Here is a 25,043-nt window from a genome sequence, read left to right as displayed (position 1 = left end):
ACCTGACTAAGTGATTTCAAACTAAAACAGCTAGATGTCATCTTGCCAAATCAGGATGGCCGTGAGTGCGAGTCTTTCACTTTTTACATGCAGTATCCTTGATGCGTGCACACACATGGACGGGAAACCCGTCTATAAGATCCAAGGTGAATGGTGTTCAGGTGCGAGATGTTGCAATGACAAAAGTAACACTAACTTGTGTTTTGATTATGTTCTTCCCCGATACTCAACAAAACTAAAAAAAAATTGTGTCCTAGGTACACCCTATTTTTTCTCTTCTTCAGTCTCTCTCTCTCTCAAACACACACACAAATAATGAATTGATTGGTGTGTGATCAGAATAACCTCTCAGTTTATGTATAGTCTAAATAAGTTACCAGCAGCCGGAACACAATGCAATTCATTGGTTTTGTTTTGTATGCATCAAATAAAGGAGTATTCTCCCACCTAGTGGTGGAAGGGAATACTTCACCAAAAATAAAAATCTAGATACAATTGAATGATTTTCGAGTAATGAGACAGTTATGGCCCATCCGTAGGCAATCTGTTTAATATAAAGTTGACTATTCTCAAGGGGCATTGCTGCATTATCTTTATGGGTGAAAGACTATAAGGCTGTAAAATGGAAGAAGCAAATGTCGCTTGGTATAATCAGAAAATATATTTATTTAGAAAGCAAGGTGAGGATTTACATATCACAGCAGTGTTCTGTTCAAGATGTGCTGCAAGGTTACTGAGGAACAATGGATAGGGATTAACATGTCAAAATAAAGAGCCCTTTTATTCGTTTTTAGAAAATAGGCCTCTTATCACAATTCAAAGACAGTTAAACACCAACTCAGTTTGATTATTATGGTTAGACACATGGATGCAACAGTAGTTTGTTTTTAAAATCTTGATTATGTCTCCTATAAAATGTATCTGCACAAATATAAAGGTAAGCAGTAACAGAGAATGGAGGACTGACACAGAGCCAGGCACACACGTATGGGATGTCTGGTTTTTAGTGATGCGTGGACACAAATACAGGTATGGGATGTCTGGTTTTTAGTGATGCGTGGACACAAATACAGGTATGGGATGTCTGGTTTTTAGTGATGCATAGACACCAATACAGGTATGGGATATCGGGCTGATGCCAGGTTAAAGTAGGGTATAGGGAGGTGTAGTGGTTACGTCATTGTTGTTTCAGGGTGGTCCACCTCGATTCAAATGTATTTCCCCATTGCCCATTTCTAAATCGTCTCGTTTAAAACAAATAAAGCATGAACATTTGCATGGTGTACCTTTCTGTGTGTATTCATACACAATCTATAGCTCAACATGAAAGTATTCGCAATTAATCGTAAAATAATTACGTCAAATTTGATTTCAACCAAAAATGCTTAAACAATGTTAGTGATAGAAGGGAACTCATTTTGTGCAAAAATGGAAAGCTTGCCAATGTTCATGAGGCATAATTATTACAATAGCGGATAATCCATTTTCCCAATGATAAATCCCTATACGGGTGGACCGCGCAGGCAGTCCAAAGTGACCTCAGACTACACCTCCCTATTGGTATCAGAGAATTTCCAAGATAACATGACACATTATTTTGTTTTTCTCTAATGGAAAAAACGTTTATTGTATCTCAAATGATCTAATTCTTTTTTTGATCCACTTTTTCTCCTTTTTCTGTTTTTCTCCCATCCCAATTTAGTCGTGCCAATTCCCCCCTCCCCTGTCTTGATTGTTGCTCGCATGTGCCCCCCACTGGTCGGTCGTAGGGAGGGTTGAAGAATCTATCGCATGTCCCCTCCGATACATGCAGAGTCAGCCAGCCACTTCTTTTCACCTGCCAGCGCGGACTCTCATTGGCGAGGTGTAACGTGTGGGAGGCTCACACTACCCTCGACATCATCTCCTGTTCTTGCTGTGCAGGTGCCCTGACCGACCTGTAGGAGTTGCTGTTTACAACGACCAGATTACCACCCATCGACTCCCCTCCCGCTGACTCTGCCAATTGAGTCAGTATGACGGCCGGCTCAAGCCGGAGGCAGCGCTGACAGCCGGATTCGATACCGGTGTCTCCCGCGTTGGTGACGAGCGCTTAGACCACTGCGCCACCCAGCCGCCTCAAATGATCTAATTCTATATTGTATTCAGCCAACACCCGTTTGATTATTTGTATTTACTTAAGGGATGTAATGCATCCCAAGGTGCCCAGCCAACAGGGACTTACAAGACACTAACAATGCAATAGTGTGCAACATAAAAATCAACATACAAATCAATACCAGTACACATACTCCATACTCCAAACAAGATGTTATCTTTTCACCTATGCTTTATAAACTAAACTTTGTCACAAAGAAAATACCTTTCCCGAAACACAGTTAAAAACGTTCACAATCATTTCACCAAAAGAAATTAGCAGCGGTATATGGCATTTTACTTTCTTCCAAATCACATAAACACAATTCATCCTCCTCTGGGTACCATTGACTCTACCTGGATGTTAATGTCCAGAATGTAATTGTGCACAAAAGGATCTTTAATTTTTTGCATAACAAATGGTTCTGAGATGAATGTACAAAACACTCCGACCATCATAATGTTGGAAAACATTGTTCCTCTAAAAACTAAAAACAGAGTTATATGGTTCTTCGTCTGGGGTATTCAATTATCACACAGAAAGGGTTTTACTCCACGCAGCAAGGCACAATAAAGCAACACATTTGGATGCTGCCCAAGACTTGAAATGTGTTGTTATTGTCCAGTCTCAGAGCGTCACCTGTGTTTACCAGTGAAGAGCTTGACGATCAACAGCCTGAATCGCCGCTGCCTCTCACTTGCCCTCTCCTTCGCCCTTATCCTTGCCCTTTCCCCGTGGAACGCGGCCCATGTTGTAGAACTCAGTGTTGGGCCTCATGTCAGTGATGTGGGCGAGGCGGTTTGACATGGCGAAGAAAGCAGCAATGGCGCCGATGTCCCAGGCGTCCTCGCGATCGAAGCCTGATTCCTCCAGGGCCAGGAAGTGGTCTTCCGTGATGGTGTCACTGCGACACACGGCCATGGCGTAGTCCAGCATGGCCCGCTCCCGAGGAGACAGCTCTGCGTGCTCATAGTTCACTATGACCTGGGCGGAGGGGACAGGGAGAAGAGTTGGAGTAAGACCAGGTGAAGACAAGCAAAGACCTTCTTCTTCACATCCATAGGAAAGGACAGCAACACACAATGGACAATTAAGTAAATTCAGTGATGCATTGTTATTCCATTTGTAACAAGAGAATGGGATGGGCGTGAGGTCACAGTGACCTTGGACTACCAAAATAGTTTCCAGTGATACCTATATCTTTGTTCTAGCTTCAGAATAGCTACAAACTGCTACAAACTATGTTAGCCATATCACTATTTTGTTATTGTTTTAATGGGCCGGCAAATGAGTACCATTTAGACTTATCCGCCATTAAACCGGCTGTATCTTCAGCGATGCGGTCAGCATTACTGTTTTTAAGGGGTTGTAGTCAGTGTTAATTTTGGCAGCTATTTTCATTTTAGTTTTAGTCTTAGTCATGTGGCAAGTGCTCCTTTTTAGTTTTCATCATATTTAGTAATCTTCATTTATTTTTCGTTTAGTCAGACACCTCCGGACGGGTGTCCCCCAGGGCTCGGTCCTAGGACCCCTTCTCTTCTCCCTCTACACTAAATCACTGGGTAACATTATCACATCTCATGGCTTCTCATATCATTGTTATGCCGATGATACTCAACTCTTCCTCTCCTTCCCTCCCTCAGATATCCACGTCTCTGAGCGGATCTCGGCCTGTCTGTCCGACATCTCCGCCTGGATGACGACCAACCACCTCAAACTGAACCTAAGCAAAACAGAATTGCTCCACCTGCCGGCCAAATCCTCCCCCCTGACCGACCTCTCCATCACAGTCGAGAATGCAGCTGTGACCGCGTCGCCGACCGCCAAGAACCTTGGTGTTGTCCTCGACGACCAGTTGAACTTCTCTGCTCACATCGCAGCGACAACCAGAACCTGCAGATTCCTCCTGAGCAACGTCAGAAGGATACGCCCCTTCCTGACAAAAGAAGCCACCCAACTCCTCGTCCAATCAACAGTCATCTCCCGCCTCGACTACTGCAACGCACTGCTAGCTGGCCTCCCGGCCACTGCCACCAAGCCTCTTCAACTCATTCAAAATGCAGCGGCCCGCCTGATCTCAAACCTACCGAAGTCAGCCCATGTCACCCCACTTCTTAGGGACCTGCACTGGCTCCCCATTGCTGCACGTATCCGCTTCAAGGCCCTCGACCTAGCATACCGTGCGGCAAAGGGAACCGCTCCCGCCTACCTCCGGTCAATGGTCTCTAACTACACACCCTCAAGACCCCTACGCTCTGCGTCTTCTGGCCGCCTCAGATCTACTCCTATCCAAGCTCCCGGAGGGTCATCAAAGAGAAGCCGCCTATTCTCAGTCCTTGCCCCACAATGGTGGAATGAACTACCCATCCCAGTTAGGACAGCCGAATCCCGTCCAATCTTTCGCCGTCGACTAAAGACTCACTTCTTCAACCATTATCTGAAATGATAAAAAAAAAAAAAAATCTAACCCCGACTAACCTTAATGTCATGCACTTGTCCTAATAAACTAACCTACACTGTAACACGCAACACTTTGATGAACATTGTTACTCAGCTGATAGAGTTATACCCTTCTTGCTGTCTTGTCGCACAGAACTTGTAAGTCGCTTTGGATAAAAGCGTCAGCTAAATGACTAAATGTAAATGTAAATGTAGTCAACTAAATGTCTGAGCATTTTAGTCTTAGTCAGTTTTTGTCTCAATTTTGTCTTTTTTGTTTTAGATTTTGTTGACGAAAACGGATTACATTTGTCTATTTTTAGTTAACACATCCCACGCCGGAAACGGCTTACGACGTGTTTCAAGTTCATGCGAATTCTGCCATTCCACGGCGTACAACGTTATTGAGATTATATTTCATTTTTCGCCATGTTATTCATAATTCCCTCACAGAGCCTGGTCTGATGCAGTGGGAGCCTGCACAACTCTGCAACGCTTCAATACTGCCGCCTGGTGGATGATCGGCGAGTTGCAACCGGAAGTGGATCTCTGGAGATCTCCGGTGCATCTGGCAAATGCGTCCGGCACTCGCATATTGTTGCGGGACTGTAGACACACGTCCGTGTGTAGCGATCGCTGCCATAACGCAATAATCGATACGATTTGGGCGTTTATTATGATTATACAAACCGGAAATGGATTTAGGAGGTCGCAGTCAAATAAGTGGGATATTTTTCCTCCAGTCTCATCGTCGAACGGTAAGAGGACGCTGACGTCATTTTCAGCACGTTTGTTTATTATTATCCATGCAAACTGCTCTGATCAATATATCACCCATACTACATAAAGAATTTACTGACGATCACGGAATTATAAACGACCCCCCCCCCCTGTTCATCCGCGCATGATAAGTCATAACGTTTAGGATCATGTACAGTTGAAATTTTTAATATAGCGTGTATCGCCAACAAACGGCATTTGATAATCTATATATGCGTTTATGCCTATATCTCACGTTCTAGGAATTACTGCAGAAAACGACAAAAACATATTTATATTCTAGACCAGGGGTGTCAAACTCATTTTCACAGAGGGCCACATCAGCATTATGGTTGCCCTCAAAGGGCCAAAGACCGTATAAATGTTAATGTAATGTAAAATAAATGTAGCTACTCATTTACATATTGTTAAACATGTTGTTTCTGTATTTATTACTTATTAAAGTTATACATATTGCATATGCATTTGCATAGATGTAAAAATATGTTAGCTTATGTTATTTTAACAAATAATTTTTGTTTATCAGAACCTCATATTACTCCATTAATCAATGATCAAACCATTCAAGTAAATAACAAAGAAGAAGATCATCAAATACAAGCTATGACATTAAGTTTGTTCAAAACCTTTTTGTCACAGTCAAGAGGGGCAGAACTAACAACTGAGCTGCAAAGAACACGTGGGACAGATGTAGCAGATGTTACAAAAACAAATGGCTGCACACAACCTTGCAGAGGCCATACATCCAACTAATGGAAGATAGTTTAATTAACTTTAATTAACAGATTGCAGAATGGGTACAGTACAGTACAGCTCAATACACAATTGTTAAGGGGATGCAGACCAGAGAAAGACTTTCGACTTGTTTACATCAGGGTCCACCATTTTCAATTCGTAATGAAATTGCTATTATGTGTCTGCATGAACACACAGCTGTAACTGTACTAAAAAATAACAAAATAAGGGTTGTCTCAGTTCACAACTATATTGGTCAAGTTTTGGGTGGGACTTGTTTGCGTCCCTACAGCTTCTTATTCAATTGAGCGAGATGCTCGGTTATGTCACACAGCCAGTTTGCATCTGACAGTTCAGACAATATTTCTTCAACCCTTTGTTACCTATTCCGCCTGGATCTTTTTTGTATTTTGGGCTGTAAAATTGTCAAAGAATGTCTGAGGAGTAAGTGCTTTTGGCTTTTTTCCTTTGTTACTTCATCAATACCTCAGATGTTCAACATACATGTATGTGTAAGAATGTGTAATAACTAAGGCCGTCAAAGTTAAAGCTTTATTAACGCATTAACCCACAATTATTTTAACGCCGCTATTTTTTAACCCAAGATTAATGTTTATAAAAAAAAGAAAAAAACGTTTTTTTCTTTTTTTTACCAGAGCTCTTGGGGGCCACATTAAATGACGTGGCGGGCCGCATTTGGCCCGCGGGCCATGAGTTTGACACCTATGTTCTAGACGGTATTTTCGTATGAATCTATGAATGAAAAAGTAAAACGTTTCTACATCCTGAACGATAGATAATCGATGTTGAATGGGCCATAGTAATGTCAATTTAGCAATACAATTTAAAAGGTTATAGCCCTGCAAAGAAGGTAAACATCTCCATAGGCTTAGACTGGTGGCAGTGATCAAACATTGATGGATATAAGCGTGGCAGGGAATGTGTTAATGTACAAAACATATATATATATTATATAAATTATAAAACTTTTTTTTCTTTTCTTTTTTACAGCTACTGTTTTATATACTGTTTTTTAGTAATAACTAGAAAGTAATGGTATTTATTCAACAACAGGTGATTGTATAGATTAGTATTAGTATCAGTAAAAGTTCTATGCTCAACTATGCTTCACCCACGGAAAGGTTGTTGGCACATTGGTTCCACACGGACATTATACGTTGTTGCGCACTTCCTCCTATCCAGAAGGCTCTGTTTAGGTTAGCTACTGTAGTAGCAGAGGCTCTGTTGTGATTTTAAATGCACAATAAATATTCAACATTCTCTTTTGAGACTCCGCCTCAGACTCTTATCATTTGGCACTAAAAGCTAAACATTGTCACCGGTATGGCTGTCCGCAACATGTCATTAATTGTGTGCGAGAGGTCGATCAGTTAGCCACATTAGCATGAGCTAGGTTAGCCAGTTAGCGTGAGCTAGATGGAAATAATGTAACGTTACTGGTGAAAAAGTGATTTACCTTGGAATACTCCTTTGCCAACTTGCTGTACTTTGCTTGCAGGTCTGCAGCTGGATTATGAATAGTCCCAACTTTAGCCAAGGTAACGTTAAGCTAAAACTAGCTTTTCAAATAGCGCTTCAGCTAATGCTAATAACATAGCTCCCCGTCACACTGCTCAACTCGGGACGAGGGCATTAACACATTGACCGCCGGGCATTGTGCCCATCTCATACCCCTCTCTGCCACCGTTAAAAGTCTATGGAGATGTTTACCTTCTTTGCAGGGCTATAACTTTTAAAATTGTATTGCTATATTGACATTACTATGGCCCATTCAACATCGATTATCTATCGTTCAGGATGTGGGAACGTTATACTTTTTCATTCATACATTGTTGTGTTAATACCTTCGAGAATATAAGTATGTTTTTAATCTTTTCTGCTGTAATTCCAAAAACGCTAGTTATAGGCCCAAGCGCATATGATAGATTATCGATTGCCGTTTCTTTCCCATACACGCTATATTAAAAAATTCAAATGTATATGATCGGTATACATTATGCTTCATCATGCGTGGAGGAAAGGGGGGGGGGGGTCGTTTATAATTCCTTGATCATCAGTAACGGCTTTATGTAGTATGGGTGATATATTGATCAGATGGTTTGCAGTGAAATGAATAAACAATCGGGCTGAAAATAACGTTATATATTCACCTTACCGTGGGCCGATGAGACTGGCGGTGAAAGATTCCAATTATTCGACGCCGATCGCCTAGGTCCATTTCCGGTTTGTATGGCGCAATAAACGCCGAAATCATATCGATTATTAAGTTTAGAAAGCGATCCATATGTACTATAGTGTCTGTCAGGAGTCCCGTAGCGAGATGTGACTGCCGGAGGAATTTCCTCGATGCACAGATGGCACTTCCGGTTTTTGCGAGAGTGTAACTTGCCCGACCATCCACCAGGCGGCGGTATTGAGCCGTTGCAGTCACATCTAGGGTCCCGCTAGGCGGCTAGGGCATCGGGGGTTGGCTGGATGAATTATGAATGCCATGGCGAAAAAATTTAATATTGATCTCAAAAACGCTGTACAGCGATCTTGGCAGACAACGCATGTCGGGCAATAACGCTGGACAGCGTTTTTGGCGCTGGATGTGTTAAAAAAAGTTATAATTATTTTGTCTCGTCTTGTTTTAGTCAACAATATCAACATACATGAAGAGAAATTTCGTCCTGGTTTTTGTAAATTACATTTTTGTGTCCTCAGTTGTGGTCAACGATATTTAATAAACTATTTAGTCTCGTTAGCGTGACATGGTCTTCAATAACGTGACGTCACGTCTTGTTGTCCTCGTGAAAAAAACCTTCGTTGACGAAGATCTTTCGTCACCATTTTAGTTGACTAAATTAACACTGGTTGTAGTGGGCTAAAGCTAGATAGAAGTATCATTGGAAACTAGGTATCTTGAGTAATCCGGAGGTACCAGCTGTTTTATGCTAGCTTGTCCTGAAAAGGCCGAAACTGTGTTACAAAGCATGTAACACCGGGCGAGTCTAAATGGTCTGTCTTGAACAACAGCATCAATGCACACTCGCTGTTGAAGACTTCTATTGTCCAATCCACCTCCCCGCAAATCAGTTCGGGATGCTCTTTAGTATGGCAAACACTTCACATGAACGCACAGAGTGGATAGGGTGAGGGTGTAGTGAATGGAATGAGATCGAGCCCGTGGGTGAGTGCTGAGGGTGCTTCCCATCAAATACTGTAAGTAGACAAACCATTATGTGAAAGGGCACTGGGGGGAGCTCCAGTAGCTCACCGCGTACCTCGAACGCTATTTCGGCGTCGGGGACAACCGTGCGCGTCACGGATCTGGGGTAGCGAGTTCGACTCCCGGACAAGCCGTACTTTCTCAGAGTGTCTTTCCCCGCATCTATACCCCCATTCAACCTGTTTCTGTCGGTCATACTTGACCAGAAAAAGCAATAAACGCGAAAAGAACCAGCTGACTGGTCAAAGTTTAAAAAAAAAGAAAGGGCACTGGGGGTATCTGTACTTTAATCTCAGTCTAAATTATTGACCTGAAGATGATATGCCGCCATATACCTGGTCAGCAAGAGTGGGCTTCTTGGAGTAGATGCGGTGCAGTGCACTGTGGGATACCACGCAGTAGAGGCACTTGTTGTAGATACTGGTGGCCACAACTATCAGCTCCCGGTCTGCCTTAGTCAGTCCACCTGGAAAATAAAACACACAACTGATTTCAAACCTTTACCCCGGGTAGATTTGCTGAGCGTGTATGCCCTCTTTCAGCAATGCCATGGTTAATAAACACTCCCAGTTAACACACATCCACACCTGGGAGCGACCTGGTGCAACACCATGGTTAATAAACACTCAGTGAACAACACACATCCACTCCACACCTGGGAGCGACCTGGTGCAACACCATGGTTAATCAACACTCGGTGAACAACACACATCCACACCTGGGAGCTACCTGGTGCAACACCATGGTTAATAAACACTCAGTGAACAACACACATCCACACCTGGGCCCCGTTCCCCGTACCTGGCTAACTGAGTTAGCCGGATAATCTCCAGCATAGCCTGACTTAAGCCGGACCTTTCTGTTCCCCGACGCTCGATTGTCTAAATCACCATGACAACAGATCAAAAAGTTTGAGCCTGGTCGGGAGCAGGGTTTAGTTCAGTTAGCTGGATGAACCATGGCCACGCCCCCGCAAAGAAATGCAGCTCGCTTCCTGAAATATTTCTCACAGTCTAGAACCATTATACCATTCTGAATTATGTTTTTGTGCTTCGTTTTCCTAGAGGGGGCTTTTGAAATGTATAATAATAGAACTAAATGCTGATAATAAATCATATTGAGCCTATAGATTTACTTTGTCCTAAATAAAATAATGCACGTCATATACGGCGCTCGGAGTCGCGATACACGCTGCATGTGGTTATTTTAATAACGGCGCATTGCAAATGTGAATCCCGCGGGGATATTTTTAATGAATGAAACCTATCGGCCGTTTGGCTCTGATTAGTTTCATATATTCTCCGCTTTAGATTTGCTTAACGAAGCGCCCGGATTGTGTTTCATTCAAGCATAAAATTGAAGTGTCTATGCGTGGATTGTGGTTTTTGTGTGATATTGTAACTGGGATTAAAATGTCTGATGAGATGCGCTGTTTGACGGATTTGAGAAATTGAATGAGCCGTTGACATCACATTAATGCAGTGGAAAACTGCCAAAGTAATACCACTGCCAAAAAATTTGAAATTGCCATTCTCAGGATCTAATAGTCGTCCCATAAGTTTACTGCCAGTTTTGAGTAAACTGATGGAAAGAATAGTAAGTGAACAGATTAAAAGCTACTTTTCTTTTAACACATTGACCACTGATTTTCAACATGCATATCGTGAAGGACATTCAACAGCGACTGCTTTAACCCAAATGACGGATGATTGGCTGAAAGAGATTGTGAGGTTTTGCCCGCTGCTCACTACCTTTTCTCTGTCTTCTTTAAGCCTACTGTTAGGAATTCCCTATTCTCTGTCTTCTTTAAGCCTACTGTTAGGAATTCCCTATTCTCTGTCTTCTTTAAGCCTACTGTTAGGAATTCCCTACTCACTCTCTCTAGCCCCCACCCTCTCGTTCCTTACCCTTAGTGGCCACACCTGTTTGATATTCTATTATCTCTCGCACCTGTGGTGGCAGGCTAATTAGTCCCCCTGTGGGCTTTAAATACCAGGGCGCTTCCCCTCGTTTTGGCGTGGGGTCGTGTTGTATTCATGCCGAGTCATATTCCTAACATCTAGACTCTTTTCGGGAGATCCTCTGGTCTACCAATGCTGTAAGATGGACCTCTCCAGCCTTGAGATGTTTTGCTCCAGCCTTCGTCTGCTGTCGCCGTAGCCTGTGGAGGAGACTGTTCTGCGCTCCCTGTAACTTCCACGGGAGGCACCTCAGCGTTCCACTGCAGACCCCAGCGCAGCTGTTCGTCCTGACGCACATCTAGACCAACGCGCATCTCCCGGACCCTCGAGCTTGGCACGCTCCTCCGTTCCAGCGCACTGACGCGCATCTCCCGGACCCTCGAGCTTGGCACGCTCCTCCGTTCCAGCGCACTGACGCGCATCTCCCGGACCCTCGAGCTTGGCACGCTCCTCCGTTCCAGCGCACTGACGCGCATCTCCCGGACCCTCGAGCTTGGCACGCTCCTCCGTTCCAGCGCACTGACGCGCATCTCCCGGACCCTCGAGCTTGGCACGCTCCTCCGTTCCAGCGCACTGACGCGCATCTCCCGGACCCTCGAGCTTGGCACGCTCCTCCGTTCCAGCGCACTGACGCGCATCTCCCGGACCCTCGAGCTTGGCACACTCCTCCTCGCAGACGCACCCCGAGGCGTCTCTCGGTTCCGACAGCGGCTACCCGGTGGACGACGCTCTCGCCACCGCCACTGTCCCGACGCGCACACCAAGGTGTGGCGCGCACTCTGTTCCTCGGCTCCGACAGCGGCTACCCGGTGGACGACGCTCTCGCCACCGCCACTGTTCCGACGCGCACACCAAGGTGTGGCGCGCACTCTGTTCCTCGCTCCGACAGTGGCTACCCGGTGGACGACATCCTCGCCACCGCCACTGTTCCAGCTCCCTGTTCCGACGCGCACACCAAGGTGTGGCGCGCACTCTGTTCCTCGCTCCGACAGTGGCTACCCGGTGGACGACATCCTCGCCACCGCCACTGTTTCCAGCTCCCTGTTCCGACGCGCACACCAAGGTGTGGCGCGCACTCTGTTCCTCGGCTCCGACAGCGGCTACCCGGTGGACGATGCCCTCGTCACCGCCACTGTTCCAGCACTCTGATCCTCGGCTCCGACAGCGGCTACCCGGTGGACGATGCCCTCGTCACCGCCACTGTTCCAGCACTCTGTCCCTCGGCTCGGACAGCCTGCCACCCGGTGGCGATGCCCTCGCCCCGTTGCTGTCCCCGTACCATTACGCACACGCCTGGGTGAGTTTTGATTGTGATGTCACTCACCCAGCGTAGTGTCCTTGCCCCCGTTCCCGTTGCTGTCCCCGTACCATTACGCACACGCCTGGGTGAGTTTTGATTGTGATGTCACTCACCCAGCGTAGTGTCCTTGCCCCCGTTCCCGTTGCTGTCCCCGTACCATTACGCACACGCCTGGGTGAGTTTTGATTGTGATGTCACTCACCCAGCGTAGTGTCCTTGCCCCCGTTCCCGCTGCTGTTCCTGTACCTTTACGCATACGCCTGGGTGAGTTTTGATTGTGATGTCACTCTCCCAGCGTATTGCCTCTGTTAGTTTGTTTGGACATTTCATCTCCCAGCGTATTGCCTCTGTTAGTTAGTTTGGACATTTCATCTCCCAGCGTAATGCCTCTGTTTTTGGTTCTCACTTAGAATAGTATTTTTGGACTTTACATCTCCCCCGGTGTGTTTGTCACACGAAGATATTATTACTTTGTTCACTTTGTTATTTGGACTGTTCTGCACCTGCTCTGTTTTTTCCCTTTTGTGCATTAACTCTCTCCTCTGTCCTGCAGAGCGGCCCAGATGTTTTCCCACCAGTCCCCAGTTCCTCCCTGTACCCCAGCCCGCCTCCGCGGGCCTCAGTCCCCTCTGTTTCTAGTTCCACCTAGTTCCTGTCCCAAGTTCTCCCCTTCTAGTTCCAGCTAGTTCCTTGTCCCTTGTTCTCCTAGTCCCCAGTTCTCCTTCCCTAGTTCTCCTAGTCCCTAGTCCTCTTTCCCTTGTTCTCCTAGTCCCCAGTTCTCCTTCCCTTGTTCTCCTAGTCCCCAGTTCTCCTTCCCTAGTTCTCCTAGTCCCTAGTCCTCTTTCCCTAGTTCTCCTAGTCCCTAGTCTTCTATCCCTAGTTCTCCTAGTCCCTAGTCCTCTATCCCTAGCTCTCCTAGTCCCTAGTCCTCTCTCCCTAGTTCTCCTTGTCCCTGGTTTACCTAGTCTCTAGTTCCTCTGTCCCAAGGCGTTCCCTTAACCTGTCCCAAGGCGTTCCCTTACCTTCCCATAGTGTTACCTTTCCTTCCCCTCATATTAGATTCCTGTATTTGTGTTTTCTCCCTTAAAGGGACAGTGCCCTTTTCCCTGTATTTCCCTGTTGTTCAATAATTATCTGTTTCTTGGCAAACCATCATTCCTGTCTTGTGTTGTGCGATTGGGGTCGGTTACAAACCATAACAGTACGACCCCACCAAGTCTACGACCCCAGCCAGCACAGACTGTGTATGTTGAGTTTGCCTTTTTTTTTCTTGTTTCCCTCTGCATGGCCCCGGTCTGCTAGCTTGGCCCCGGCTGTTAGCACAGCCTCTATGTTAATGCAGCCTTGCAGCTGGCATGGGCCCTGTAGCTAGCCAGGCCCAAGCAGCTAACCCGGTCCCTCTGCATGGCCTCCACTTTTTTGTGTAGTTTTTCTCACACAGCTAGGACTGTCCTTCCAGCTAGCTTGTGCTCTCATGCTGGTCCAGCCCTGTCTGCTAGCCTGGCTCCGGCAGCTTGCGCAGCCTCTATGTTGATGTAGCAGTACAGCTAGCATAGGCCCTGTAGCTATCAGTGCCCTGGCAGCTAACCTTCCCTCTGCTAGCCCTTTCCCGGTGCTTCCATGGTTACCCCTTTGCTACCCTGCTTGCCCCTTAGTTCTCTAGACCAGTTCTCTAGACCAGTTCTCTAGACCAGTTCCTCTAGACTAGTTCTCTAGACCCAGTTCCTCTAGACCAGTTCCTCTAGACCAGTTCCCCCAGTTGCCCCTCTGCTACCCTAGTTACCCCTCGGCGACCCTGTTTCTTTTGCTAGCCCCACTCTTGTGGTGGCTTCCCCTGCTGGCTTGGCCAGTACCTCTTGTTTTGTCCCCCTGCCACTCTGTCTGTATTTGTTTTGGGTCGCCGGGTGGCTCCCGTTGGAGGGGGGGATACTGTGAGGTTTTGCCCGCTGCTCACTACCTTTTCTCTGTCTTCTTTAAGCCTACTGTTAGGAATTCCCTATTCTCTGTCTTCTTTAAGCCTACTGTTAGGAATTCCCTATTCTCTGTCTTCTTTAAGCCTACTGTTAGGAATTCCCTACTCACTCTCTCTAGCCCCCACCCTCTCGTTCCTTACCCTTAGTGGCCACACCTGTTTGATATTCTATTATCTCTCGCACCTGTGGTGGCAGGCTAATTAGTCCCCCTGTGGGCTTTAAATACCAGGGCGCTTCCCCTCGTTTTGGCGTGGGGTCGTGTTGTATTCATGCCGAGTCATATTCCTAACATCTAGACTCTTTTCGGGAGATCCTCTGGTCTACCAATGCTGTAAGATGGACCTCTCCAGCCTTGAGATGTTTTGCTCCAGCCTTCGTCTGCTGTCGCCGTAGCCTGTGGAGGAGACTGTTCTGCGCTCCCTGTAACTTCCACGGGAGGCACCTCAGCGTTCCACTGCAGACCCCAGCGCAGCTGTTCGTCCTGACGCACATCTAGACCAACGCGCATCTCCCGGACCCTCGAGCTTGGCACGCTCCTCCGTTCCAGCGCACTGACGCGCATCTCCCGGACCCTCGAGCTTGGCACGCTCCTCCGTTCCAGCGCACTGACGCGCATCTCCCGGACCCTCGAGCTTGGCACGCTCCTCCGTTCCAGCGCACTGACGCGCATCTCCCGGACCCTCGAGCTTGGCACGCTCCTCCGTTCCAGCGCACTGACGCGCATCTCCCGGACCCTCGAGCTTGGCACGCTCCTCCGTTCCAGCGCACTGACGCGCATTTCCCGGACCCTCGAGCTTGGCACGCTCCTCCGTTCCAGCGCACTGACGCGCATCTCCCGGACCCTCGAGCTTGGCACACTCCTCCTCGCAGACGCACCCCGAGGCGTCTCTCGGTTCCGACAGCGGCTACCCGGTGGACGACGCTCTCGCCACCGCCACTGTCCCGACGCGCACACCAAGGTGTGGCGCGCACTCTGTTCCTCGGCTCCGACAGCGGCTACCCGGTGGACGACGCTCTCGCCACCGCCACTGTTCCGACGCGCACACCAAGGTGTGGCGCGCACTCTGTTCCTCGCTCCGACAGTGGCTACCCGGTGGACGACATCCTCGCCACCGCCACTGTTCCAGCTCCCTGTTCCGACGCGCACACCAAGGTGTGGCGCGCACTCTGTTCCTCGCTCCGACAGTGGCTACCCGGTGGACGACATCCTCGCCACCGCCACTGTTTCCAGCTCCCTGTTCCGACGCGCACACCAAGGTGTGGCGCGCACTCTGTTCCTCGGCTCCGACAGCGGCTACCCGGTGGACGATGCCCTCGTCACCGCCACTGTTCCAGCACTCTGATCCTCGGCTCCGACAGCGGCTACCCGGTGGACGATGCCCTCGTCACCGCCACTGTTCCAGCACTCTGTCCCTCGGCTCGGACAGCCTGCCACCCGGTGGCGATGCCCTCGCCCCGTTGCTGTCCCCGTACCATTACGCACACGCCTGGGTGAGTTTTGATTGTGATGTCACTCACCCAGCGTAGTGTCCTTGCCCCCGTTCCCGTTGCTGTCCCCGTACCATTACGCACACGCCTGGGTGAGTTTTGATTGTGATGTCACTCACCCAGCGTAGTGTCCTTGCCCCCGTTCCCGTTGCTGTCCCCGTACCATTACGCACACGCCTGGGTGAGTTTTGATTGTGATGTCACTCACCCAGCGTAGTGTCCTTGCCCCCGTTCCCGCTGCTGTTCCTGTACCTTTACGCATACGCCTGGGTGAGTTTTGATTGTGATGTCACTCTCCCAGCGTATTGCCTCTGTTAGTTTGTTTGGACATTTCATCTCCCAGCGTATTGCCTCTGTTAGTTAGTTTGGACATTTCATCTCCCAGCGTAATGCCTCTGTTTTTGGTTCTCACTTAGAATAGTATTTTTGGACTTTACATCTCCCCCGGTGTGTTTGTCACACGAAGATATTATTACTTTGTTCACTTTGTTATTTGGACTGTTCTGCACCTGCTCTGTTTTTTCCCTTTTGTGCATTAACTCTCTCCTCTGTCCTGCAGAGCGGCCCAGATGTTTTCCCACCAGTCCCCAGTTCCTCCCTGTACCCCAGCCCGCCTCCGCGGGCCTCAGTCCCCTCTGTTTCTAGTTCCACCTAGTTCCTGTCCCAAGTTCTCCCCTTCTAGTTCCAGCTAGTTCCTTGTCCCTTGTTCTCCTAGTCCCCAGTTCTCCTTCCCTAGTTCTCCTAGTCCCTAGTCCTCTTTCCCTTGTTCTCCTAGTCCCCAGTTCTCCTTCCCTTGTTCTCCTAGTCCCCAGTTCTCCTTCCCTAGTTCTCCTAGTCCCTAGTCCTCTTTCCCTAGTTCTCCTAGTCCCTAGTCTTCTATCCCTAGTTCTCCTAGTCCCTAGTCCTCTATCCCTAGCTCTCCTAGTCCCTAGTCCTCTCTCCCTAGTTCTCCTTGTCCCTGGTTTACCTAGTCTCTAGTTCCTCTGTCCCAAGGCGTTCCCTTAACCTGTCCCAAGGCGTTCCCTTACCTTCCCATAGTGTTACCTTTCCTTCCCCTCATATTAGATTCCTGTATTTGTGTTTTCTCCCTTAAAGGGACAGTGCCCTTTTCCCTGTATTTCCCTGTTGTTCAATAATTATCTGTTTCTTGGCAAACCATCATTCCTGTCTTGTGTTGTGCGATTGGGGTCGGTTACAAACCATAACAGAGATAGATAAAAAGAAAATGGTTGGAGCTGTCTTGCTTGATTTTACTGCAGCATTCGACATCATAGATCACAAATTCTTACTTAAAAAACTTGAATGTTACGGTTTCTCCTCATCTGCACTATCTTGGATGCAAACTTATTTAGCAAACCGGAAACAAATAGTTTTTTTTAATGAGAGTTACTCAGAAGTTAAAACGGTAAGGTGTGGAGTACCCCAAGGAAGTTGCCTTGGGCCTTTGCTCTACACCATATTTACAAATGACATGCCTCTTGTCCTAAATAAGTCCTATATTTCTATGTATGCGGATGATTCAACGATTTACACATCAGCCTCAACAGCCAATGAATTAAATACGGTCCTAAAGGCAGAGTTGCAATCAGTGATGGAATGGATAAAGAATAACAAACTAGTTCTAAACATATCAAAGACAAGTAGCATCATTTTCGGTTCAAACCATACTCTAAGAACGAACCCAGTCTTGAAACTTTTGATAAGTGATGTGGTAATTAATCAAGTCCAGGAGACTAAACTCCTAGGGGTAACATTAGACAGTAAATTGTCATGGTCACACCATATAAACAATATAGTAGTGAAAATGGGAAGAGGGATTTCTGTTGTTAAAAGATGTGCTCATTTGTTACCACTAAATTCTATCAAACAGGTAATTCAAGCTCTGGTTTTGTCAAATCTTGACTATTGTCCTGCAGTATGGTCGAATGTAACAACGAATAAACTGAAAAAATTACAAATGGTACAAAACAAAGCAGCACGTATAGCGCTTCGCTGTGAGTACAGAACTAATGTTGCAGCGATGCACAGTTGTTTAACTTGGTTACTTGTCAAACATAAATTACTCTGCTCACTCCTTGTATTCACTAGGAATATTCTTGTTACAAAGATCCCCTCAATTTTATAACAATTTATCAATAAGTCTTGACAGACACAACCATTCCACCAGACATGCTTCTGCACGAGGTTTTACACTTCCAAAAGTGAGGTCGAATGCAATGAAGCGAACTGTCATGTTCCGTGGTATGCAGGAATGGAACTCTCTTCCCAGACATGTTAAGCAGGAGAATAGTAAATGCCGTTTCAAAATCGTGGTAAAACAACATTTTCAACCAAAGAAATTGACATTCCCTAATAGATAGTGTGTACGTAAATGAAAATGTATGTGTCTGATAAAGAGATAGGTATATATGGATGAAAAGGCATGTGTCTGATAGGGATATATTATTAAAATATTGTATAATTGGCTGATATGAACATAGATAATGTATGTAAAAGCTAAATAGTATATTATGCTGTATTGTATTATGAATTAATTATGAGTAGGTATTACTGTATTGTATTATGAATTCATAAGGCGTATATATTTTTATCTTGTATTATGAATTTGATTAGGGTTTTTATTGTTGTTTTAATTGTCTGTATGACATGTAAATGTTGTGAGTGTATAAGGGTTTTTATTGTTGTTTTAATGGTCTGTATGTCATGTAAATGTTATGAGTGTATAAGGGTTTTTATTGTTGTTTTAATTGTCTGTATGACATGTAAATGTTGTGAGTGTATACGTCTGTAACTGTATTTTATGTGTTATGGACCCCAGGAAGAATAGCCCCAGCACTGCTGTGGCTAATGGGGATCCAAATAAACTTAAACTTAAATGCATTTGAGAATAAAGAGATAAAACTTCATTCAAAAGAAAAATATTCGAAACACAGATTTCTTGTCCATTGATGGATACACAATGAATATATCCCGTCTGGCACAGTGGTCCAACGGCTAGTGCTTAATCCAGTCAACCGGGCGACCCGAGTTCGAAACCCCGCGTTTCCAATATAATTTTTTTGGAATATAATATTAATGATTATACGCAAAAGTAGCCTAGTTTTAAGTTAAAATATTATAAATCTACATGCATTGAGGATGTCATTCTTTATATAGCTCTCAACGTGCACCAAATTGGTGTATTTATATTGCAAAAAGAAGAAAATTACTAGAAGAAGGGGGATTCGAACGCGGGTCGTCTGCGTGAAAGACAAAAGGACAAACCGTCACACCACAGTGCAGATAAATAAAACATCCACCATACATCAATCAATGGATAAGAGAGCCGTATCCTTATTCTGAAACAGTTGAACTAATTATTTTCGCTAGCAAGATCTCATTTGATTATCCATTCCATGAACCTACTGCCAGCAGGGCACGTTTAAAGAAATATAATCTGATTGATTGGGGTAATGAGGGACTTAAGATTTGCCTATAGATTATGCATTTAACTTGTCGGCGAGGCTATTGAGCCGTACTGCAATCTGTTAATAAAGTTTTAAATCAATCAATCAATCAATGCCGTTAGAAAAACAGGATTTCTGCTCTCGACACTTGCTGTCTTCTCAGCTGAGGCGGGCGCGCGCACTGATCCTGAGTATCAAGTCTGGTTCGAGTTAACGAGACTGAATCCACCTTCGAGGAACAGGAAAATCCCGGCTTCAAACATCGGGTTAATTGAATCTGGATAATGGGACTCTTGATCGACTTAGTTGAACCAGGTACGGGGAATAGGGCCCAGGAGCTACCTGGTGCAACACCATGGTTAATAAACACTCAGTGAACAACACACATCCACACCTGGGAGCGACCTGGTGCAACACCATGGTTAATAAACACTCAGTGAACACACATCCACACCTGGGAGCTACCTGGTGCAACGTCATTAATAAACACTCAGTGAACAACACACATCCACACCTGGGAGCTACGGTGCAGTCTTCTATTGCTGCCCACTGACCAGCTCCAGTGGAGCATCTGGGTGTTAAGTGCCTTGCTAAAGGGACCTGGTGGTGGGGCATTGAGGGAGGGGAGAGCATTCTTCATTAATCTCCTCTGCTCTGCCCACGTATTTCTGACAGTCCGGGAATTGAACCGGCGACCTTCTGGTCACAAGCTGGCTACTCTAACCTTTAGGTCCCAACACTTGAAATTAGTTAGGGCTTGTATCCATAGAGTGTCTTTTTTGAGTGCCTGCGTCTTTTTTCAATCGTTTGAAAGGAGCATGGATGCTCTTTTTCAGCAATGCCCTGCTTGACACTCACACAGTTCCATTCACACCTGGAAGGTGTCCAGTACAACCACAGTCTGACACTGTCGGCCATTGAGCAACTCCACTGGAGAAGTTGGGGGTTAAGTGACTTGCTCAAGGGCACTTCAGCAATTGGTATTGAGGGATGGGAGAGTGTTCATTTCTGCGCCCAGATTTTCCCTGCCGGTCCAGGGGATTGAAATGTCCTAACCCAACCCCCTCCAATGTACAGTAAATGACCAAGTATGGTTTCGTCAATATTCCAATGTACAGTTTTGCTTGTACAATTGTACAGTGTCTGTACAGCAAATCTGGTATGTCATAAATGTATAGATGTAGCAGTACTGTCTATCTGTATGTCGTGTATGTCATATATGTTATGATGAATTGAAAATGGGGGACCCTGATGTAAACAAGACGAAAGTCTTTCGCTGGTCTGCATCCCCTTAACAATTGTATGTATTGAGTTGTACTGTACTGTACCCATTCTGCAATCTGTTAATAAAGTTTTCTATCAATCAATCAATCAATCAATTGAACTGGTGATCTTCTGGTCACAAACCCGCTTTTCTAACCTTTAGGCCACCGCTGCCCCCCAACCAATGAGGAGCAAGCATATGCAGCCACCTAGAGAAAAAGTGTTATTTTTTCACAGCATTCTGCCATTTTTGTGCGGCTGCTGAGCACTTTTTACATTTTAAAACCTCTGAACTTTTCAGAAACGAGCGGTGGGCCGCCACAAGTGCCGGAGACCTACTCCAGTTGTAATGCCAGTACCTTTATCAAGGGTTTACCTAGCATGCATCTCTTTTGGTGTGGGGAGGAAACCCAGAGGAAACCCACGCAAACACAGAAATTCCCCATGTCAGGGTTCAAACCCTGGACCTTCTTTTAGATTCGATTGGATTCAAATTTCTTGTCATTATACAACAACATTTTTATCACAATGAACAGGTGATTAAACTGGACATCAAATATATAAATGAGTACTACTGAGTAATAGTACTAATCAGATGTATCTACAGAGTTGTAGTATTAATATGTACAGTGATACAGGTATAAAGACACTATGGTAGGAAGTCGTACTGCCCAGCAGCATAACTAGTAGGAGTAGGTAAGGGATATAGAGATATGTAAAAAGGATTATATGCAGGTATGTACAGACAGATTATTATACATGCAATCATGGATAGTTGCATGGGTTATATGCAGGTGTACAAGTAGGTATATAGGATTATATGCAGGTATATTCAGACAGATATGGATATAGTTACATATCATATATATATATGCTGCAAATATAGATGTATAAATACCGTATATACAGCACTATTGTAAATGCTACAGAGTGGTATGGGTAGAGTATAGTATGAGGTTATGATTATTATGATTACGGTGTAGGGCAGTTGTAGACAGTGAAAGCAGTAGGTAGGAATAAATTGAGTATAGGCAACAGAGTTCAAAGTTCGCACAGTATGGGTAACAGAGCCTAGGGTATAGGTAATGGAGTTCAGAGTTCAGAGCTTATGGTATAGGGGGGGGGGGGGGTGATCATGGTACAGAGTTCAGCGAGATGACAGCTGAGGGAAAGAAGTTGTTCCTGAAGCACAAGGGCTGTCAGTCCATGACTGGGATGAGATGTGTCCTTGCTGTGTGCCTTCCTCAGACACTGTTTGTGATGAATACTCAATTGCATATTCCCATGAATAGACTCAACAGTGCGCCACTGTGTACCCAGGCACAGTTGACCAAACATAAATGCACACATATCCATGCATGCATGTACAAGCAAGGTCAACACATGTATCTTCCATTACCATATAGTAACTCGTACTTTTGTAATCTTTTTGGAATTTCTCCACAACACACATGTAGTAATGCAGTAATTCTACAGTAATGCAGAAAATCCAGCAAAGGAAGAAGCAGTGTAGAAAACAGGTGGAGTTTTTGCCTAGCAATGGGAATGCTTTGGCTGTACTGTGTAGATAGAAGTACACACTCTAGTGTTGATGTCTTTGTTTACAAGGCTTCGGGTATGGTTGCTCTGCTACAAACACAGTAGAGCAGCTGTGTGCACTGCACATCCAACCTGTTTTTAGGCCAGGTGCAGGATAAAACTAAATGTGACTGAAGGAAGAATTATATTTGCACCTCAGATTACAGCTTCCAATACTAGGCTAGAAAGGCCACACACACCTGTCTCTTTGTTCATGAGTTCATTGTAGTATGCGAAGAAAGCTCGGAACTCCGCTGGTCTATGGGACAAGGCCTTGAAGACATTTGGCAAAAAGCCTCCCTGTGAAAACAAATAAAAAACAAATAGAACAGGTGGCTGCTTTGTGTAAAACAATTTATTAGCAGCCTAGTACCCTGTAAGTGCAATGTAGTGTCCTGTTACTTAGTACCACAACAAATTTTGACAGATGTGTAATCCCATTCGTCATAATTAATACACAAACAAGCATGACATCAAGTAAAATAATTGCAATAATTACTTGTCAGTCGTGCAGCTCTAGCACAAAGTTGGAATAAAATGAATACAAGTCAACGAATGTGGTGATAATTAAATGGATATGTTCAAATGCCTGGAATTCATAAAGCCTTAAATGACAACCTGATGCTTCAACTTGATATTATTTGTATTGTATTGCACAATCCCTGTTTTATTGCTTCAATAAAGACATCAATCAATCAAAAAATGCTGCCACTGGCTGACAAATCGAGGTACACACTAAGTACAACATTGTATTACACATGCTATCATCACATGGTACTACATCGTACCACAGGATACTACAATAGTACTACGTGGTGGTATAGTAGCCTACGACTAGCACCTCATGTGAGCCACATAGATGACAATAGCAATGGACGAATTATATCATAAAGTTAACTCCAACGCCACGGGAGGGCACTGGGCTAGGTTGGGTGGGGTGCTAGCGTTAGTATTTCAGTTCTAATGGATGTCTGATACCTTTGTCTCCACGTCTTCCATCAGCGCTACTATATCGAACGGTAGGTCTTTCTTGTATGGCACTGGGTAGCGGCTGATTTTCTCCGGGGGAACTTCGCTAGAAAACAGTCTGGTACCTGATCTCTCCTCTATCGTCCTCTGGCGAAACAGGCAGCCGGATCGGAGGGTCGTCTGCAAGCGAGGCAAGTGTCACAATCAGTCGGCCATTCATGCAATGAACTGACAGACACATTGACAACTAGTATAACTATAGCAATGCTCAGAGAGAGAGTAAATGGAAACGTTTGTATTTAATAACTCACGCATATTGTAAGGGTGGAAGGACGGAACAACTTAAAGATGCTGCTGCTCGCCATGATGTTGCTTTACAAGAGCGTTCAACTCAACAACAATGTTGATGTTGGTGTTTGACAGCGCGTCAGTCGTTTGGGTAAGCTGGGAACGAGGTTAGTCGTTTGGGTCGCAACGCCGATCCAGCGAGGGCGGACAGATCTGTCAGCCAATGGCAAGACAAACAACAATGGGAACCTACGGGAGATGCATCCAGCTGCAGCCCCGCAGAAGAGATGCATCCAGCTGCAGCCCCGCAGAACCATACTGGGCTCCTGCCACTGCCACACTGTCAGGCCCCACACTGCCAGGCCCCACACTGTCAGGCCCCTCTGTCCCAATGGCTGATTTGGGTCATGTGACCGTCACAGGCCCCCTCTCTCCCAATGGCTGAATTGGGTCACGTGACCGTCACAGGCCCGCTCGCGTTTTCCTTAATGATAAGCAAGCAGTGCAAGAATGCGGAAGCATTCTACCGTAGTGTCGTGCGGTAATGCGCCTTTCATTTTCCGCCGCCCAGCGCCCGTGCGTGCACCGGCGGCGGCGTGCTCGCTCAGGTGCGTGCGTGCGCCGGCGTGCTCGCGCGAGGTGCCCGCGCATGCGCATGAGATCCCGCCTTGGTTCGACACGAGCGGAGCTCAATATATATAAGTCACCGCCCCTTATTCAGTATCTAGAAATAGCTCAATTGGCAAGACTACATGGCTGTGGATCCTATGGCTCGTTTGCTGGCGAGTTCGAATCCCATTGAATATTTTTTTTTTAACGTGATTTTTTTTTTTAACATGTATTCTTTCGCCGGTTAAGGTTAGGCATGGTTAAGGTTAAGGTTAAGGTTAGGCATTGTTTCGGAGTTGGTTAAGGTTAGAACGGTTAAGTTTAGGCGCTGTTAAGGAGCTGGTTAAGGTTAGAGTTTGTCAAAGAGAATGGCAATATAATTTCTATGGTTAAGGTTAGGCATGGTTAAGGTTAAGGTTAAGGTTAGGCATTGTTTCGGAGTTGGTTAAGGTTAGAACGGTTAAGTTTAGGCGCTGTTAAGGAGCTGGTTAAGGTTAGAGTTTGTCAAAGAGAATGGCAATAGACAGCCTATTTCCGCGCGACAGCTCCCAAAGCGGGCCTGAAAAGAAAGGCGCTTTACCGTAGTGGCGTGCGGTGACGAATGCTTCCGCATTTTTGCACTGCTTGCTTATCATTAAGGTAGACGCGGCCCGCTCAGCAGCGCCACCCACCCAATGGCTGAATTGGAGTATTGCACTGTGCGGGATTTATTGATTGATTGATTGAAAACTGTATCTCAGACCCCACGCTCTCCGGCCCCTCTCTCCCAATGGCTGATTTGGGTCACGTGACCGCCACAGGCCCGCTCAGCAGCGCCACCCACCCAATGGCTGAATTGGAGTATT

General features: G+C 45.8%; 1 protein-coding gene across 1 annotated transcript; it reads right to left on the bottom strand.

The window, feature by feature from the left end:
* Positions 1-638: 638 nt before the first annotated feature.
* LOC311242680 (uncharacterized protein) lies at positions 639-23,766 on the bottom strand. The gene is made up of 5 exons (XM_084331681.1): positions 23,613-23,766; positions 23,311-23,481; positions 22,533-22,632; positions 9,659-9,789; positions 639-3,121 (listed from the first exon to the last, which is right to left on the bottom strand). The coding sequence occupies exons 1-5, from the start codon at positions 23,664-23,666 to the stop codon at positions 2,831-2,833; spliced, it is 747 nt and encodes a 248-aa protein (XP_084187807.1). The 5' UTR covers positions 23,667-23,766; the 3' UTR covers positions 639-2,830.
* Positions 23,767-25,043: the final 1,277 nt, after the last annotated feature.

Source organism: Notolepis coatsorum (assembly GCF_963971535.1).
Source record: "Notolepis coatsorum genome assembly, chromosome: 16".
NCBI classification, from domain to species: domain Eukaryota; kingdom Metazoa; phylum Chordata; class Actinopteri; order Aulopiformes; family Paralepididae; genus Notolepis; species Notolepis coatsorum.
This window is presented reverse-complemented; position numbering and strand designations above follow the sequence as displayed.